This window comes from Panulirus ornatus, chromosome 24 (genome assembly GCF_036320965.1).
Source record: "Panulirus ornatus isolate Po-2019 chromosome 24, ASM3632096v1, whole genome shotgun sequence".
NCBI classification, from domain to species: Eukaryota; Metazoa; Arthropoda; class Malacostraca; order Decapoda; family Palinuridae; genus Panulirus; species Panulirus ornatus.
Window position 1 is genome coordinate 9528330 of NC_092247.1, and position 21292 is coordinate 9549621.

Consider the following 21292-nt stretch of genomic DNA (forward strand, 5'->3'; position numbering starts at 1 on the left):
GAGCGAAATGTGGATCGAGGTTAAGATTAGGGTAAGCAGCAAGAATAGATGAGAGCGTCGAAAAAAGTGGAATGATATCACATACACATTAAGGAGGAGCTTGAGGTGTAAGAGAAGTGAAGAAATCGTGATATGAGCGGAGTAGGCTGAGGGCAAGGATGGCAACAGTCATGAGGATGGCGACTGTGAGAGCGACAAAGATGACGAAAAAGGAGAGGATACTGGAGGACTCCTTAGAGGAAAAGAGGGAGGAGGATGGGCCTTGGATGTTCGAAATTCCTGGTACGTGTGGACCATAAAATATAGGAGAGATAAAATCCCCTGCTTCCTTGTTAAATCCCGGGCCAGGTAACCCGCCTAATGATGTAATGGTCGGCGGGCAGTAAATAAGCCGTTTACAACTGCCAATCACTGAGAGCCTGACACAGTGGCGAGGGGGCGCTCCTACCCACTAACACCCACACTTTCACACACCTGACGAACACACACACACACATACATCTCCACGTGCGCTGACGTCATCCATCAACACACATCAGTCATACACAATCAGCCATTCGCCTTGACACTCACGTCCAACCAAACTCACGCATCTTATCTAAGATTCATCCACTGACGAACAGCGACAAGAAACCACACACACACACACACACACACACACACACACACACAAGGACCAGCCCGGGTTTGGACCTGGATGATTTCGAATCCTGGGTGAGGCAAAAGGCTCACACCCAAGCCAGGTGTTCATCCTCCCCTCGGAGCTTAGGCTTGGTTGTGTGTGTGTGTGTGTGTGTGTGTGTGTGTGTGTGTGTGTGTGTGTGTGTACATATAAAGTAAAAACATGCTACATATATGCAAGGTTAAGAAACAGGCAATACGGGTGTAAAATTCTCTCCTCGTAACACACACACACACACACACACACAAGCCAAACAAAGAAGAAAAACTGACCACACTCAGAGTCCACTGAAATCGCATGGGTGGTCATGCAGCGACATGTATCAGCCCTGTTGTGTGCCCATCACCATGGATCAGACTGCGGTAGGTCACAACGCCAGGGCTTTTCATCGTGCCGACCACGATTGTTGGTGGCACTCGTTGACTTAGCCCTGACTAAACCCAGCAAGTCATAAGTGGTTTACAGCATGACTTAGACTAGCCAGACTGAAGGTTTGCAGCATGACTAAACCTAGCCAGACTATTTGTTTACAGCTTAACTAAACCTAGCAAGTCTATTGGTTTTACATTTGGTGGTACCCTTCAAGTCAAGAGGATTACAGTTTGACTGAACCCAGCAAAACCACAGGTTTACAACTCTACTAATTTTATCAAGTTTAGTGATTTACAACTTGACTTACCCTATCAAGTTTTGAGGTGCTTAACTAAACCTAGCAAGACTAGAGATTTACATCTCGAATGACCCTGGCAAATTTAGAGGTTTACAGCTCAAGTAAACCTGGCAATTTTAGAGGTTTACCGGCACTCTCCCTCAAATCATATCCGCTGTTTTGCAATTTCCATAGTAAGTTTGATGTTTCTCATCTCCTCTGTTGTTAAAAGGACCCCATGTCTTGCTGTTTGCATTCCTTAGTAATATATGGTCAGGAAGTGACCTCAGCGTAATTTCAGGCTTCAGAACAAAGTGTCCTGTTCTGATTAATTTCCTTCGTATGCTTTATAATGTAGTGAAGTGATTGATGAGGAATTTGAATGTGGCCTTATAGAACAAAAGGGTCACACCTCCACACTACACATTTCTTAACCTATATATTTGTAATTCGCTACACTGATGAGTTGCTTCACCCTAATGTCTAGACACGAACCAGGACCTCCCACCATCCACCACAGTGTCACCATTCTCTGTCTCTCTCCCTACCATGCATCTCTTGTACCCATCTAACCCCACAGAACGAACAACAACCTCCCCAAAGCATCCATGATTATGCAAACGATACGGGCTACAATGTGTGTAAGAGAGGAGCGGCCGCCGTCGGTGGAGCTGGGCCGCCACATGATCCATCTTGGCCCGTGTCATGCCTACACTGGCCAACATCCCCGTGAATGGGTAGATGCCGACCCAGAATGTGGAGGGGAATGTGTAGCATCCCTCAGTTTTAATGAAGGCTTCAAGGGCCGTCGCCTTCTTTAGCCATGAGATGTATTTGTTTTTCTCCGAGGAAAGGGTTGTGTGTGTGTGTGTGTATATATATATATATATATATATATATATATATATATATATATATATATATATATATATATAAGCCTTAGTTTGTGTAAATTTGCATCGCTGTGCCTTGTGGATTTTCCCCCTTCTGTATTCCATATCAGACAGAAGTAAACCGTGAATAAAAACTATTATAAAATCACCAGCGAGTAAATGTTTGAGCGAGTCTCCTCCTGCTCCTTCCTCACTTCCCTCGCATTAAAGAAATAAAAGCCCTTCCTCTGCGGCCATAAATCTGACGCTTGTAGTGGACACATTACAAGCCATTACTGACATTACAGTGGGTAGCGTGGCTGCAGGCACTACAGGACGGTACAGTGCCCCCTGCCACGACACCTACAGGTGACACAAGTATCCTGCAGGGGCATGGTTTGCAGACATCACCACTGTTACCTGCCCTACCACCACCTACACCACCACCTCACGGCGCCACAGACAGCAAGAGACGGTTCACCAACCAAAACAAAAAATAGGAAGGTAATGAAAGGAAGAGTGTGTGATGAGCAGAGGTGACAGAGAAGGGCTGTATTGGCTTGGAATAACGACACTGCGAAAGAGAAAACGGGTGGTTGGTTTGTCTGGGGAAAATGTAGCGTGCATGTTACTGGTGAAGACCGTGTAGAAACTGTTTATCCGGCTTTCATGTTGTTCCTCCTCGGGAACACAAAGAATTGCCAGTTAGAGCGTCCCTCCAGAAGAGGTAGAAACCTCCTTTCGAACACATTTTAGGGAGAGGGAGCAACGCTCTTTATTACACATTTCCACAAGACGGAGAAAGACCCCATTGGAACGCTCCCTGAGGAGCGTGAGGAGGCTTGCGATGTTCCTCGCAATGTCCGCGATTTGTCTGCGTCTCCCAAGAAATTTAATTTTTGATGCAAATTAGGGCATACTTCTCCCGGTGGTGCGGTCCGTCCGCTCTCTTGCCCAAATCTGCGGTTGTGGTGGCCGCGGGATATATGGAGCTGAGGCGGAAGGCTCCCTTTGTTCAACGCCAGCACTAAAATCAGGAACTCTGCCACTCCCCAAGTTCTGCATCACCAACGTGGCGTTTGTAGGAAAAATGTTCTTCCTCTAGTTATGGGTAGTGAGAATGTCTGAGATGTCACGTATTGTCAAATGATGATGAGAAACACCAACTCTCAACCCTTCTGTTTTTGTTGTTGTTAAGATTACCTGCGTTTTATGATTACAATTGTAAGTAGACGAAGATCTACGATGAAAATTGTGTATTTTTCTCTTTAGATTTGATCGCCAGTTTTCCGTGTTTGTGATGTAGCGCCAGGAACAGACGAAGAAATGTCGCATTCGCTCACATCCATTCTTTATCCGTCATGTGTAACGCACCAAAACTACAGTTCCCTGTTCACAACTAGGCCCCACAGACCTTTACGTGGTTTGCTCCGGGCGCTTCACATACCCTGGTTCAGTTAACTGCCAGGACGTCGACCCCAGTATACTGCATCGTTCCAATTCACTGTATCCTGTGCACGCCTTTCACCCTCCTGCATGTTAAGGCCTCAATCAATCAAAATCTTCACTCCATCCTTCCGTCTCCAATTTGATCTCCCTGTCCTCCTTGTTCCTTTCACTTCTTTGTCACCTTTTCCTCACTCATTCTCTCCATATGTCCCAACCATTTCAGCACACTTTCTGCTTTCTCAACCACGCTCATTTTATTACCATACATTCCTCTTGCCTTTTCATTACTTACTTGTTCAAAACACTTCACACCACATATTATCCTTAAACGTTTTACTTATATATATATATATATATATATATATATAAGGAAGTTGTTTTGCATTTATTTAGAAAGGCAGAGTTGCAAGAGTTTGGTCCAGGGGCAGATTACATGGGCATGTTCTTGCGGTGTGCGGTGATTGCTGTTTACGAAGAAATCGTGTGGGTTATTTATCTCTAAGGTGATTTTTGGCTCACTTAACACTTATTAATATTTTCTTTAGTATCCCACTCAACACCTGGGTATGATCCGTGGTTGTCCCCCCTCCTGTCCCCTCCCAGGCTTACCTCTTCTCCCCGGACCCTCTACTCCCACTGCCCCTCCCCTTCCTGGCCTCTCCCCTCGTATGGCCTCTGCTATCCGTGCCGCCCCCCGCCCACGCCCCCATACCACATCCCTATACTAGCCCCCCTAATCATCGTCATTACTAATCAACTGGAGTCCCATCTCTCAGCAACACAGTTAACTTCCCAATCGGCGTAGTTAACCATTCCTCAGCCCAATCAAGTGTCGATCAAAGCCAATCAAGGGCGGCGGAGGCTGGGGGCGGCGGGACCCATCAAACCGGCCGACGTTCAGGTCGTGTGTGTGATAATGCCCAACTTGTAATTAATTGGCAACTCGCTTCGAATTCCAACCAACGGGCAGCTGGAGGTTTTCGTACACCCCTCAATCTCTAACCTCCATCCCAACCCCACACCCCATCATCCACACTCCACTCCCATCATGAAGTCATTTTTTCCCCATAATATATATATATATATATATATATATATATATATATATATATATATATATTTTGAGAAATGCAAGAAATTATTTAGGATATATTATTATTATTATTATTATTAGTAGTAGTAGTAGTAGTAGTAGTAATGTTGAGCCCCACGTCCCCTTTTATGAGGTTCCAGCTCCGTAAAAAGCTGCACTCCACACGGGAGTGAGGTGAAATAGACTCTCCTTTTGGGCTAGATGTTCCCAGAGATGTTGTACTCTTTTCCATCTGCTGACAATGGTGCGTCATCTCTGTTGGCATCTCGCTCGGGGTGTTACCACCTGCAGGAGGACTCGTAAAACACCTATGATATAATATATATATATATATATAATATATATATATGGGGTTGGGGTTGTTAGGGAGGTAAATGCAAGAGTTTTGGAAAGAGGGGCAAGTATGAAGTCTGTTGGGGATGAGAGAGCTTGGGAAGTGAGTCAGTTGTTGTTCGCTGATGATACAGCGCTGGTGGCTGATTCATGTGAGAAACTGCAGAAGCTGGTGACTGAGTTTGGTAAAGTGTGTGGAAGAAGAAAGTTAAGAGTAAATGTGAATAAGAGCAAGGTTATTAGGTACAGTAGGGTTGAGGGTAAAGTCAATTGGGAGGTGAGTTTGAATGGAGAAAAACTGGAGGAAGTGAAGTGTTTTAGATATCTGGGAGTGGATCTGGCAGCGGATGGAACCATGGAAGCGGAAGTGGATTATAGGGTGGGGGAGGGGGGCGAAAAAAATACATATATATACACACACAGATATATACATATATACACTTGTACATGATTCATACTGTCTGTGGGTTATATATATATATATATATATATATATATATATATATATATATATATATATATATATATATATAACCCACAAAAAACATAGTTTGCTCAGCAAGCCTCAACACCCATCACCGACACAACGAAATGAAGATATTTTCTGTGTAGTCCCACTTCAGTATTCTTGACACCTAGGTCTATGCAACACCTTCAGCCCCCTCTCACCCAAAGCACAACATAACGAGTCGCAACCCTCCTCCCAACCCCATCCAGAAATGACAAGCTCACCCTTGCCTCTAATTCCAACAACCTATGATTACAGATTATCTTCCCCAACCCTTTGCAAAATACCACACTGATGAAATACATTCATATTGTAATAACCCAACAAACAATGTACCACTGCCCCCAACCTCCAGATCCAGTCAAATTCCACATCACGAGACGTACACACGTCTGAAACTACACTCCCCAGACACGCACGAGTTACACTGTCACAACATTCTGGACGCCACCCATCTCCCCAACATCACAAACATCATTCATTTCACAAGACCACAAATGCCCAAGAAGTAACGTCCACACTGGAAACTAAACACCTGTTCCTCAGTAATCTTACACTCCTTTCATAGAGGCACATACACATTACTACACTTCTGAAGCTGTGGTTCCTCCCGATGAATGTAACTTACTTCCTAAGAGCTCCTGGAGGACGACACCCGGGTTCCTGGGGCAGGAAGGTAAGGTAAGGTATATATAGGATTACTGTTAGTGATTACTGATTGTGCGTCACAGAGAGAGAAATTTACACTCGTGCTGCCCTGTCTCATACACTCGTGTATGTACACGTGTTAACGTTACACACACACACACACACACACACGGAGCAGTGTGGTTACAGGACATATAATACGCAGCATCGGCGGAAAGAACTGATATAGTCAGCACGAAGACAAACTGCTGAATCCCTTTCCCCGTACATCAGGGGTGAGGGTAGGTGTTCCATGATGGAGGCGGGAGCTACGTATAATATTTTCATGAGGCTCCTGCACTGTAGAGACTGCGGAAGTAGGGGGGTTAAGAGGACAGGAAAAAAAAGGTAGGACAGTGTAAGAAACAGTTGTGTGTAGAGGAGAGGGCTGAAGTGTGTACAGGTTGTGCGACGTACGTGGGTGTTTTGCTGAAAAGCTTATTTTTGATGCCTTTAGATACCCCAAGCAATTTCTCGACGATATCATACTTCGTTCCGTCCACTGACACTTGTAACCCTTCGCCGAAGTTAACTTCACTGGCGTTGTAATCGCATGCATGCGGAGTCCAGGAATATATATATATATATATATATATATATATATATATATATATATATATATATATATATATATATATATATTATGTGTGTGTGTGTGTATCAAATGTATCAAAGGCAGAGGTATTAGATGTTAAGTCTGTAGCGAGAAGTTCAGGGTTTTAATGTTATCCTTGAGGGGACAATTGTGACGTGTTTACGATAACCTCCTCCTGATCTTGACTTGGGCATTTCCCTGAGGCGCTCATGATCACCTGTAATATTTATGCTCATGATGTGAATGCATGATTGCGCTCATGACTGATTAGATATAATTTGATGGTGGTTTTATGCAAATGCTGTTTGATCGCCGTTGACCGACATTAAGCGATAGTTAGATTCTCATTAGCATACTAGCGCTAACTTTCGCCTGCTTTTTTTATTTACTTTGTATTTTGTTAAAGTTTCTGAATTATCCACGATTTTAAAAGCTGAATGGAAGTAAAAAAAAAAAAAAAAAAGAATCTATAGCTGGGAATGTTTTAAAGATCATAACTTTAGTCCGTAATGGTGTAGGGTTCTCATAATGATATGTGGGTCTTTGGCAACACCGTAAACATACAATACATTACATGTACTCTGCATAGTGTGGCTGCATGCACGTACAGCATAACGCACAGTGCATCACGTATAAGGTCATTACCTCCCAACCACTTTTCATGCCCGTATCCGACAGTTGTCTGTCATGTTTCCTGGATGGCAGTAGAGCCAGTAAGAGAAGGTAATTCAACACAGGGAGGAGCTACAACTCTGTATAGTAACTGTGTTTCGTAGTGATGATAAAGATAATGTAATGCTTAAAGGAGAATATGTTCACCGGTTTACCTGTAGTAGAGATGAAGTTAAAGGGACACACTCATACTAAACTGAAGTAAAGAAGATAAATCTTGAGCGAGTCGGAATAAAGTGTCACAAGTATCCGTTTCTGATCATTCAGTTTCAGGCTGAAATGTGACTTCAGATGACACACAGCAGACGACGCACGAAGGCATCATCACTAAGTGTCTGCCATGCTACGTAGGCGACATAGAAATTAAAACCTCAGCGAGAGTGATAGATGTTGAGGGCTTTTCAGACGAGAGATGCCAAACAAGTTGACGATAATGGCCTCACTGAAATCACTCGTATCATTCCGAGTAGAAAAAGGCTAAACGCCTCGTTATATCAGTGAACCCGTTGAACAGTGAACCCGTTGATATACCACGGTATTTCCAAGTGTTTGTGACACACGTTCACGATGAACGCGACGCAACAGGAGCTATCGTGTGTCCTTCAGATTCCACCATAGTATCCGTCCTCCTCCTCTGTACTTGGTACCTCAGCAGCCACTCCCATACGCTACATATGGCATCACAAAAGTCACTGGCTTAGACTTTTTGCCCTGCAGCGTTCATGGAGCCGACCACTTCCACCGGTGTGTATTAGTGGTGGATTTGCTCATACGGGGAAAGTGTGAGGCAATTAAGAAGTAAATGTTGGGTGTTTTCGTTATGGTAATTATATCGTGGGTATGAAAAGTCATAGAATCTATTAGACTAGGGATGATGTGAGTCCTGAGTGTAGACAAGAAAGTGTGGCTCGTGTTTGTATGGTTTCAGACTGGCGTATATCTGGTGAGGTGATTATTTGAGACTGAGTTGGTAAGGCATGATATTCTGATAACAGATGGATTTTTTTTTTAATTCATTTCGCTCTGAGTCCAAAAGATTTTATACATGTTCTCGCAGAAGGATTGTTTCAAGTCTACTCGTCGGTAGACTCTGGCTATAGTCAATTACAGCCCTTGAGGCACATAAGCTTTTGTTAATTCATCAGTCCTATCATGCATTCTGAGCCCAGCGTGTGTGAGGGAATCCAATGAAGCTGTGTTCTAACTCCCATCCAGGATAACTGTGTTATGCTTGTGTTGTGGTTCAGACACAGGCGCATTACAGTCATCCTGAAGGGAGTTTAGTGTAGTTAGTGAGGAAAGTCAGTCACAATCACACTATCTTTCCTCCAAAACTTTGCAAATTTCAGAACAACGAGAAATGAAAAGTGGTCAGTTTGGAGTTTGGATGCCCAATTGTTAATCCAGACTCCCCGTTATAGAGAAGAACCGTTAGTTAGTGTTACAACAACAGCACTACCAGTAGCTTGCTGTAGAGACCCATCTGTATATATTATTTGATACACTATTCATGGTACTGCAACAACCTTTTGTTGCTCAAGACCGTGCCGCTACAACAGTCATTTCATACGCATGATGTGGCACCTCAGTGGCTATTCCATATACTTGTTACATGACGCCATAACTATTGCCTCCTCACCATGTGGTGCCATGTCTTCCATCCTATAATACAGAAATACCGTATACATTATTTGCTACACGTCAACTCCCATTCTATACAGGGGTAGTGGCATGACAATAGCTACCATATGCACAACATGGTGCACCATAGCAGGAGCCTCACACAATATATACGGCACCGTAGCCGAAGAAACTTCATGCACCATACGTAAACACCACATCACTCAGTCCATGCATCGTACATGGCATCACTTTGTCTGCCCCACTTAACCTAGCTCTAGCAGTGTTGAGAGAGGAGCTGATAGTAAATGAAGATTAATTAGTTGTTGGTCCTCCTCGCAGAAGGTGCCATTCTGTAAAGGTTTCATCGGCTTAGTATTGTGGTATCCACTGAGTTAAGAAAGCAAACATAACGTTCTAACTTCATGCAACACCCATCACCTTCCCTGCGGTGATATCAGGAAATCTCGTAGTGTATGCAGATGATGATGTTTTGTTGAGTGAATATCACAACATTGAATACCAAAACAGTCAACCTTCTGGGAACCACAGTACTTGACACTTCATTATCTCTCACATGTGCTTCACGTGATACCACAGAAACCAACCTATATGCTGCACAGGACACCAAGGCAAGCAACCCATGAGTTAACCCGATGATGCAAATTATTAGTATTATTATTATGCAGTCTCCCAGAGCACCTTTTAGGGGGTTCCTCTATCTTCAAGGCTCCTCACGCAGGAGCAAGGAAATGAAGGATAACTTTCGAGCGAAAGGTTTCTCGACAAGGCTGTACTCCCTTTTATTCATTGACGATGATACACGTACCAGTCATACTGTACGTGGTGTCAAAGCAGTCAGCTTGTACGTTAACGCTTGGAACTACAACTGTAAATCCACGTACCACACGATCAACTGCAGTATTCAACCCGTAAACTGCACTGTGTACCACAGCAGTTACCTCATGTAGAACACATGACACTATAGCAGTCATCCCATACAGAACACAGCAACACAGGCAGTCATCCCACACAGAACGTGTGGCACCACATTAGTCTCCAGAGAACCATAAAAACATAGAGAATAAACACAGTGATAAACTTATATGAGGCACTTCCGAAACCCTCTGAAGGTGTGGTTCTCCTGAGGTTATGTTGCCTTCAAGTACGCAGTTTGAGAGAGCCTGGTGTGTCGCCGTCAGGGTCCCGCTGCTTGACATGTGGGTCATGGTGCCCCCCTCCTGACGTAGGTGTAGAAGGGTAAGGTGCTTCTGTTAGGGCCCTTCTGTCGGGCGGCGACGCTGGAGGTTTTCATCATGTTGGAGTGGGTTTCGGCGAGCGATGGTATGTTGGTAGTGTTAGTGTAGGTGGTGGAAGTGGTGTTATGGCGGAAGAGGTGCTGTCGATGACGCAGGTGGCGATGGCTGTCTAGGAGGTTGTGGTAGTGGTGGTTGTATTGGATTGCTTGTGACGGAGCCCTAGGGTTAGAGAGAACACCTCTCATAACATACGTAACATAAGGTGGTGGTGGTGCATGTGGGGATGGTAGTGATTGTGATGAAGGTTGGTAAAACGATAGTGGTGGAGAAGGTTGTAGTTGTGGTGGGGGGATGATGATATCTGTACCTTCAGCAGAGATGAGTCTGATGTTGTTTGTGTGAGTGTGATCTGAGGGGGTTGTGGAGGGGGGAGGAGGGCACTGCAGGTTCCTGTCGTAACAGCCTTTTAGCGTAATCGGGACCTGCTTGATATTCCAGCCCAGCGCCAGTAATGATCTTAACAAAACGTCTCCGTACGAACTGCATAGCTCCCCTCGCCTGTCTGGGTCACTGGAATAGCTGAACGGCTCGCACCCTTGCATAGCTAACGAGGCAACCACATATTGCTCGTCTTAACCTGCATATGGCTGCAATTAACGACCCTAAACCCCATTATTAAACAAGGGACTAACCTAACGAACTCGTTGGTGTTCGTCAGGAATTCTCCTCAGCAAAACGGTGCTGGCTAATGGTCAAAGAGTGATATACCGGGTTGATAACAAAACATTATATAAATAAGATGAAGACCAGCAAGTGGGGATTATAGCGTGCTTAGGATAAGACGATGTGAGGGAGGAGGTGCCAGGAAGGAAAGATGCTGGGACGGAAGCTTGGAGGAAAAGTCAATGACCACAGGTGATGAGACGGGGAATGGGAGAGGTTTAATGATAGAAAGTGAGAGGGGAATGTGACTGGAAATCGTAGCATGGAAGAGGTATAGCATAGATGAGGAAAGAGTTTGGCATTGAGGGTGACTGACAAGCTTAGTGTTATGGTCGAGACAAGTTTAGCATGGGTGGAGGGAGAGCATTTTAGCACTGAAGGTCGAAGTAAACAGGAGGAGAAGGAGGAGACGGAAGGCTGGTGGAAGATGGATGGTGAGGAGACGAATAGCTGTGGAAGGTGGATGTTAAGGAGACGAAATGCTGGAAGGTGGATGCTGAGGAGACTGATGCCTTTGGAAGGTGGATGTTGAGGAGACGGAAGGCTTGTGGAAGGTGGATGTTGAGGAGGCGGAAGGCTGGAAAGTGGATGTTGAGGAGACGGATGGCTAGAAGGAATGCGGTGTAGGCAGCGTTCCAGATAGCGGGGACCTGGAGGAGTAGTGGTGAAGGGTGTAGGGTGCGGCTGGCGACGGTAGGTTCTCCCCCGTACGGCCAGATTGGTAACTCCACCGATAACAGCACCGTTTGTAATTAATTGGCAGCGACCGTCGCATTCTAACGACCGCCTCACTAAAGCGGCGGCGTTGTCGGCCCAAGGAGAACCTACGTGACCTGACTGCCTGATTACTGTTGCTGCTGCCAGCGAACACTGCTGGACCTCCACTTTGTTTGTTGGCTGGTGGTCACTGCCCGCCCTGTACCTTGTTTGTTGGCTGGTGGTCACTGCCTGACCTGTTCCTTGTTTGTTGGCTGATGGTCACTGCCCGCCTTGTAACTTGTTTGTTGGCTGATGGTCACTGCCCGCCCTGTTCCTTGTTTATTACTTGGTGGTCACTGCCCGCCCTGTTCGCTGTTCGTTGATTGGTGGTCACTGCCCGCCCTGTTCCTTGTTTGTTGGCTGGTGGTCACTGCCCGCCCTATTCCTTGTTTGTTGGCTGATAGTCAATGCAGGACCCTCCCTTAGCCTCTCTAGGTGGTTGCTAGAGACTGCCGACCGTCGTCGTCCTCTTACTTACCAGTTGATCTTCACTGATGAGCCTCTGGTAAGTCCTCAACTTGGACTGGTAGGTGGACACTGTCTGCCCTACACTCGATCGTTGATTCTCGGTTACTGATGGTCCTTAACCTTATTTGATGATCGTTAGTCTTTATTCGCCCTCTTTGTTAAGTCGTCACTGCAGGCCGTCTACTTCACTGGATGTAGATTTTCACCACTGGCCCTTCATTTTGTTACTTGGTTGTCACTTCACACTTAATTTGTTTGTTAGACTGGTTGTTTCTGGCAAAGCCATAACTTTATTCTTTGACTTTTGGGTCACTGCTGTCCCTTCACTGTCATACTTGTTACGTTACTACCAGCATATTACTTTCCTGGCAATTATTCCATGATCCTCCATTTTCTTAGCTGATGTTCATTACAGAACTTTTTATCTATTGGTTGAAACACTACCGAATTGCAGTCCTATTGGTTGAGTCACTACCGAACTAAAAGCCTATTGGTTGAGGCCTACTACAGAACTTTCTTGTTAGTAAATTACTGCTGGCGCTCCTCCACTTGGCTGTAGCCACTTCATTGGCTGGAAGCCGTTGCGAACCCCCCACTTAGCTGGTTGTCAATGCCAACCCTTATATTTGATGGCAGGCCATCGCTGTCAGGTCTCTTCTTTGTCTGTTAAGCCTGCAAATGGTCGTTATCAGGTCTCTTCTTTGTTGATTGGTGGTAATTGCCTGTTCAACACTGTGTTGGCAGGTGGATGTTGCTTGATCCGCTGTTTGTTGACTGGGTCATTTTCAGACATCCATTTTGCTGGCTGATGTCGCCACTGATTCCAGCTCTTCGGGACGATTCACGACGCTGGCTTTGTAGAAAGTAAGAGTTGTGGCGTCTTAGAGGTTATACACATTAGGACGTGATACACATATCCACGAATTGTTTGAAATTCTGATTATTCAGGCTGCAGTAGTTTGTAAGCAAATGTGCATTTCATCTTAGCATACTACCACTTGAACAATGATCGCAGTAAAATGGTTAATCTAGCACTGGGAGCAGTTCTTTTTTTATTGAGATAGTGATAGCAATTGAAGCTGTCCATATAGATGAGGCAGCAGCGGTACAAGATGTTTCAATAAACAAAGCTTCTCCGACTGGCCTGCGCTGGCCTTAAAACTTATTTGGATCATTGTGAGGGTAAGAGCAAAATGGCCATCTTCACTACACTTTATATTCATTAGCATACATCCTCACTACCCTCATCTATACTAACGTAACATCTTCACTACACTCTCAACTTCACCGTTATTTTCACCAAACCTTCATCTTCACTACACATTACATCATCACTACACTTAAATCTTCACCACCCCCAATTATATTCACTACATCCTTATCTTCTCTAAGTTAAGATTCCACTATACTTTGGGAATCGAGATAATGGGAACGGGCTACCTAGCTATATTCAGGAAATGTTGGCTTGTTGACCAGTATTCCAAAGACACACGATGTTGTAGTGAATGTGACATTTTGATTGCTGGTAGGAAGCATCTCGGATGGAGCAGATTGTTTTGAGGGAACCTTTTAGTTTCATGGGTAACTAACTCTATGTAGTGAAGCGGTGAATCTTGAGGCTGTATAACCATCTGGCGACTTCAAATTCAGAAATTGATCCACAGAGTGAAGGAGACTGAATGTACATTGGTAGATAGGTGGTGCCAAGGTGTGGGTAGTCTTTCGGCCTTGGTCGCGAAGTAATTGTTAATAATTTGAGCTGCTTCTTTTAGTTGAAAAGTATTTAATGCATGGCGAGGAGGGAGTCTGCTTGTTCAAGAAGGAGTAACCTCTTTTTGTTTACCTTATCAGTGGCTGATGTTTTGTGTGTGTAAGTAGTACTTGTTTTAAATATTTTGCTGTAAAGGGAGGGAGGTTTACATTCATTGGATGCCATCCCTTGAACTTTACTGTCACACGCATTTTTAAACTTATGTATGCTGACCACATTCTCAATATCGTCACTCAGTTTATTACATTTATCTTGTACTCATACTGGAAAAGCGCCCCTTTTCATCTTTTCAAACAGGTTTGTAAACGTTATGACCTCTGGTTAACATGACCTTGTATGTTTCGAAGAAACGTTCATCGATGACAACAACAAATTAGTCGAAATACTCAAATTTAAGGCCTTTAAACCTTTCCTTGTAATTCGGCTCTCTTAATTCTGGTACCAACACTGTTGCACTTCTTTGGACCTTCTCTATTAGTTCTTTGTACCTTTTAAAGTGTGGGTGGTAACCAAACCTGAGAAGCATATTTCAGTTCTGGCCTAATGTAGGATGTAAAAAGTATGAATGTTTCCTTATCCACGATAAGAGATGAATGCTGTTATACATTTGCCAGCAGATAGTTTGTCTCCATTAAAGTTTTGTTAAGGTGAGACTATAGCGACAGGTTAGGGTCGATGTCGACTCGCTAGTATGTGTGTGTGTATGTGTCCTTACATGGTTGGGTGGTTGTTTCGACTTAGGCCTATCGACTGCCAGGATCATTATGGTCGACAACATCATTTTGTAACCATCAGTCGAAAAAAATTGAGCACCTTTTTCTGGTCTTCAAGATAATTGTAAGACCATTCACGCTCTCCGTGAATGTATGGCCCTTGCTGGTTGGTTGGTTGTATAGGGTTTTAGGCCTGTTGTAGCCAAGGTCATTAAGGTCGTCACCGTCGAGATATAACCACCAATTGAAAAATTTTGAGCACCTTCAGGTGCAGATATGGCACCTGGCCATTGTCCAACATATGTTTACATGTTAGGGTGTTAGTGTGTATATTTATTGTATGTGTATATAATTGTGTAAATATACCTGTATGCTAGTGGGTGCATTAAATTACCTATCTGAAAATATACACGAAGATGCATATGTTAACAGTGGTAATGCAGAAATGAAGATTTTATGAAGTCTTTAAAAAAAAAAAACACTATGTGCAAAGAAATGTGTGGGATGACAACACACAATAGAAATAAATGTTCACAGTGGCTGGGAAGGAGTGGCTCCCATAGCAGGTTGTACAAATTCGTATGAGTTTAATGCGACTATGATGTCCATCTGCAACCAGGGGACGAGGGATCTCATGTTGCAGAAAGTGACGGTGGTGTAACTGGTAACGAAACTTCATTGATAATTCCTGGATGATTAGAGAGGATCGGGAGTGTTAGTATGTTGAACACCTTTTGATAAGTGGTATAAGAGAAATCGAAAGTGATTTTGACTGCCCTTTTCAGCACTTCCTTTAGCGTTCTCGGCTGTGAAGGATTTATACTCGTATGTGAATGCGTTTGTATCATGTTTGTTATTATTTGCAATGAATGTGTTTTGCTGTGGAACAAAAGACATAGGTTCTACTCTCCTGTCAAATTATATATAACTATTAGTGACTGGAATTCTTTTGTTCGATAGTAAGTTTCTTAGTTGTGGGATTATTCACATCATTAGAGGTGGTTGAAGATGAATAGGACTTTTACGTGAGTTTTACCTTCGAAAGACTTCATCATAATATTCTTGTTATTCTTTGCCTCATTGTATCCTTTTGTAGCTCATGGTAAAAGTGATAGGGTGCTAATGAAAATTTTTATGATTTTATCATTGTATAATTACATTAATGTTGTTAGGATAGGTATTGAGACGAACAACAACATTAGCAGCAGCAGTCAGGATAATGATAATCATAAAGATAAAAACGCAATGTTGATAGAACTTATCATAATCATGATTATCATTGTTTTTTTTTTCATTGATAGTTTAAATGTTATTGATATCGTTGTTTGGTGTAGTAGTAGTAACAGTAGTATTAGTACAAGAAGTAATAGAGCAGTAATAGGAGTAATAGTTGTACTTTAGTAATAGTAATGGTAGTGCTGTAGTATTAGTGCTGTAGTAGAAGCAGGAACATAAACAGCAAGAACAACAATAATGCAGGAAAACAAGAGTAAAATCCTAAGGTGACGGAGATGATGATGAAGAAAAAGAAGAATTAGAAAACAAGTTTTGGAGTTGCGTTAATATTACAGTTATGACACTCTTGGTGGTGTTTATAACAATTTTTACTTTTACTCCAGTGGAACCGTTTTTTGGTTTTTGAAGATATCTTTCGTCTCATTCATTGTTTCAGGATATTTTTCTCGATTGTTCAATATGGCATTTTTTCTTTAGTGTTACTGCATTAATTCCTTTATGTATTTTTCTTTCGTTTGTACTTGTATGGCATAGGATAAATGATGACAAAAGTAATTCAGATGTAATACAATGATTCTAAAAATTGTTGTTTTCAGTAAAATGATTTTCTTGCAATTAGAATCAGTACAGTTTTCAGGTTCTACATGCCATCACTGTAAACTGATAGGAAACACTGAGATACTATGGGGCATAAATTCCTCTTGTGCTTTCAAAATAGGATCGCAACTCCATAGTCAAGAGGATCTTACGAAGTCTGTACACAAAACAAATTTCCGCTCGGTAGTGCAGAGCACAAGCGTCAGAGCCGAGAACATTGGTATTCCACAGTGTTGTATGAATTACTGCGGTGTATTTCAGACCGCAGGGGCACCAGCTGCTAACGAGGAGCCAGCTAGATGGTCCGGTTGATACGGCCGAGTCACCCACCATCCGCCAGCCAGCTGATCTGGGTGTGAGGGAGGGGTAGGGAACGATTGTGGTATTGGGGGTGTGGAGGAGGAGAGGGCTATTCACTCCTGAAGGTGGTGGTCTTGGGTGTTGGGTACAGTTCTGTGGGTGTATTGTGTAATCATTTCCCCCACTCGTGTAGTGAAGATGGGAGATTGGTAGTGTCTGTCGGCGGTAGCGGAGTTGTGCGGGGGGTTGTTCTGTTGCTGGACGAAGATGTGGTGCGTGTGATCAGTTCCATCAGTCGTCGCTCTGTGGGTACTACTACTACGGCGAGGAGCCGGCTGATCGTAGTGCCCTTGTGGGGACGGAGAGTGGCTCTTGGTTCCTGTTGGTTAGTTTGTAGTTATGGGAGAGTACGTTTGTTTGTGGTGCAGAGACGGAGCCGAGCTGGTGGTTATTGTGGTGTGAACGTCGGCGGTGTGGTGGCGCCAGCGGTGTATTGCAGCTGCAGTGCCCGCCTGACCCAACCTTGCAAGAGTCCACGCCCCCACCATGCCCCGGCCCCACCCCTGCACCTGACGCGTCCTCTCATTGGTCCACCCGGGGCATCCATACATCCCATTGGCTGTCAGTTAGCATCCATAAATCTGATTGGTTGGCACCACCCCCACGGGCCCGAGCAACAAGGTGCAGACTTGGCTACATTTGCCTATGTTCTGGAGCACTTAGCCGTCCGCTCCCTTCCTGCTCGTGCCCACTCTCACTACCTGTAATACGCTATGATTAAATCCCTGGCTATGAATCTTGTAGTGAAGAAACGCGTTTGTAATATATTTCCAGTAGGATATTAGGCATAGATATGCTCTCAAAGCAGGAGCTACTGAATGTAGTGAAATGGATGTAGCAGCAGGAGCGATGCCTCGCCTTACGGTATGTGACAAAGACTACGTGCAAAACGGTAAGTGTGGATCATGCTCAGTAACCTCACACACTCGCTGGTTCGTGAAGCACAGTCCCTCTGTCTCGGAGAGTATGTCTTCCTCCAGTTCTGTTCTTGGGTAAATTTCTTCCTCCTAAAGAGACAACATTTAAGTAATCCGCGCCATCTACACAATATATTACTCGATTTAACGCTGTAAACGCTGTATAGGAATTGGGCCCAGTACGCTATAATACACAGCGTTTCCTAGTTATGTTTAAGAATTGAATGAAGTGTTTTACGAATCTAAGACTCCTCATGGATGCTCATATAAGCTATATAGCAATAATATATAATACCTAAGTGCTTTGACTCTCAAGTGAGCGACAAGTCTGGGTATTATTTTCAAGAGACGTAGAGACCCCTCAGTACTCTGTGTACCTGGTGCCGAGTAACGTCATTTTGCGACTGGATTTAATTCAATAAGTGTACGTATTTTTAGGCAGTAATTTCGGGATTCTTATTGTTTTCTTTTCATATTTCTAATTTCCTAAAAATTCTTCCTTGCTACTACAAGGAGTGTCATTATCTCTCACAGTCATGAAACAAAATATAATATTTTAGAATGAAATTATTCTTAACGATTACAGCACCTTAGTCACTGCATGTGTTGATAAATACACTTTAATTACTGTATTACCGACAGGGTACAAAGAGAGAGAAAATGCTCGTCTCCTCTATCGTTAAAATTTCTCGAAGGAAATACAGCAACAACTTTAACATTTTATGATAAAAAAAGTTGGATAATAATCTTATTTTAGATGTTACCGTGTTGCTGAATTCTCTGAGGTGGCTCTAGGAAAAAAATTTACAGTGGATCTTATTGTTAAAGTTCAGTGGCTCCAGGTTCTGAGTGGTTTTTTCATCTGTATTTTTTTCTGAGCCTTGCACTAGTCATGCCACCCCGTGGATGACGTTCTGAAACACAGGTTTAGTCATTCCACCGAATTGATGACTGGAACCCTGGCTGAATCATTCTATCGTGTCCTTGACCGTCTGGAGCCTTGGCCTGATCATGCCACCATGTCCTTGACCGTCTGGTACCTTGGCCTGACATTCCACCGAGTCCTTTACTGTCTAGAAACCTAAACCGATCATTCCACCGTGTTTGTGAGTTCTCGGGGGCCCTGGCTCGGTCATTCCATCGTGCTGATGACTGTATACAGTCCCGTATGAAACATTCCAATGTGGTAATATGTACACAAAGCTCTATGAGAGACATTCCACCTCCTCGTGACTGTCTGAAGCCCGGAATGGTTCATTCTACCGTGTTGTGGGCTGTCTCGAGCCAAAGTTTCGTCATTCCGGGGTATCGATGCTTCTCTGCTGCCTCGGATGAACCATTTGACCATAATGATGATCGCGTTGAACTCTACTCGAGTCGATACAGTATATTTGAATTTTTATATTTCACTTCCTTTATTGTCGAAATCGTTATTGTTTTTCAGCCCCTATCTTAATAATGCCTCTTTAGTTAATCCACTAGGTTTTTGTGGTATCCCATCCCATCCTGTGATATATCTTGATTCGATCATAATAAACGTGTAAATAACTTATCTAGTTATTCCACTTTTAAGAAATTCAGGTCCCAACTTTAGATGTCCTCCCATTTCAAAATTTTCAAACCTTAGTTACTCTCCTGTGTTAAATTTTTAGGTAGTCGTTCTTCACCATCCTGAATATACTGACTGATTATTAACTCAACCATTTAGAGTATTCTAATATCTATTCACTCCACCATGTTGAATATGTTAACCTATCGTTACTCCGCTGTGTTGAATATGTTGTCCTATAGTTGCCATAGTATGTAAAATATACTAACATAATTACTCCAGTTGTTAAATATATTGACTTCCAGTTCCTCCACTATGTTGAATATGCTGACCTATCGTTACTCCACCATGTTGACCCCCAGTTTATTCCATTATATTCCTTTTTGCTTCTAACTCTTCACAACCGCTTACTAACCCTGATTTCTGTTCTCCCAACAGGTAAGAAGAGCCCCGCTGGTCTACACTCTCGCCTCTTTCACGAGTTCGAAGGTAGGGGTCAACTAATTACCTTTGCCTGCCCTGTCTTGTTGTTGTGTTAACGTGGTAGACGGTCTTGCTAGATTACCTCCGAGTTGATGGCTGTTCCTTAATTTTCCTGGTACAGCCTGCTTGGTCGGAGGGCAATGGTAGTTAGAAACACGTTGACGTCTGCTAGAGCCTTGCTGTGTGGTACTGGTAGCTCCGTTTGGTACTGGTAGCAATATTTATTTACAGTACCATTTGATATTGGTAGTGCTGCTGGTACTTTTGATCCCGTCGGGTTCAAGCAACTCTTGACGAGTACTAGTATGTCTGCTGTTACCAGTAGATAGAATTGGCAGCAATGTGTCCTGTTGTAGTAGATGCGAAGGCTACTGCAGTGTCAGACACTTTAGCTTCACAGTCGGTATTTCTGTTTCTTTGTGACCTGCCTGATACTGCCAGTGTATCCAGAAATGGCCTTTAACAGTTTCAGAGCATCATTCTTAAGTTGTATAGCATTATCTGTGGTATTTTCCCCTTTTACGTTCTGTTTCATAACTTTAGCTCGCTGATACTTCGTAATTTTATTTCTGTCATTGTACTTGTATGGTTTGTGTGGTACTGTATATGGTTGAATAAGCATGTTTAAAAGGAATGTTAATTATACTGGGATGTGAATGATTGCCTGTTGAGTCACATCTTAGATATATGCTTGATATAATGTTCACTTTCCTTTTACAATAGGAAATTCAGGGAATTTCCTTGTACAAGTTCGTGTTGCCGTCCAGATTTAATATTTTCTGGAATTTTACCTGAGTGGGTAAAAAACTGTGAACATCTCTACGGTGATTCAGGTGGTGAATGTCCGGGTAACGCGCTTAAAAAGTGAGTTTTATACCGCTCTTGGTTCCTGATATGGTGTTGTGAATCTCCAGGTTAGTTTTCATTGGACATTTCATTCACCAGATGTGGGTCTTACAGTGTTATGACACCAACGAACCTCATGACAAACTGAAACTCAGATCAAGGATTTCAAGACACTGATATAAAAGCTCATCGAACCTTATCTTAGACGGAGGGCGAGTTTCTGCATAATCGACATACAGAGGGACAACTAGTCATGCAGGGGGTTGGATACCATTATACAGGATCAGATAGCACCATAAAGGATTAAATACCAATGCACAGAGTCAAGGGGCATTACAGAGGGTTAGATAACATATTTTAGATATGTTAGCACTGATGGGGCTTCAACTGCAAATAAAGGGTTGGGTAGCATTATACAGAAGCCAGTAAAGTATGGCAGAGAATTGAATGG

General features: G+C 43.4%; 1 protein-coding gene across 19 annotated transcripts in view; it reads left to right on the forward strand.

Annotated features, from left to right (window-relative positions):
* The window catches only part of hth (Meis homeobox homothorax), a 576382-nt gene that overhangs the window by 348139 nt on the left and 206951 nt on the right, over window positions 1-21292 (forward strand). For 13 of the 19 annotated variants that reach the window (XM_071677162.1, XM_071677168.1, XM_071677160.1 and 10 more), the window contains one exon: window positions 19951-20001. The exons of the other annotated variants lie outside the window; for them this stretch is intronic. In XM_071677162.1, coding sequence (XP_071533263.1) covers window positions 19951-20001 — 51 coding nt within the window. The remainder of the gene's footprint in view (window positions 1-19950; window positions 20002-21292) is intronic. 19 annotated transcript variants of the gene reach the window in all.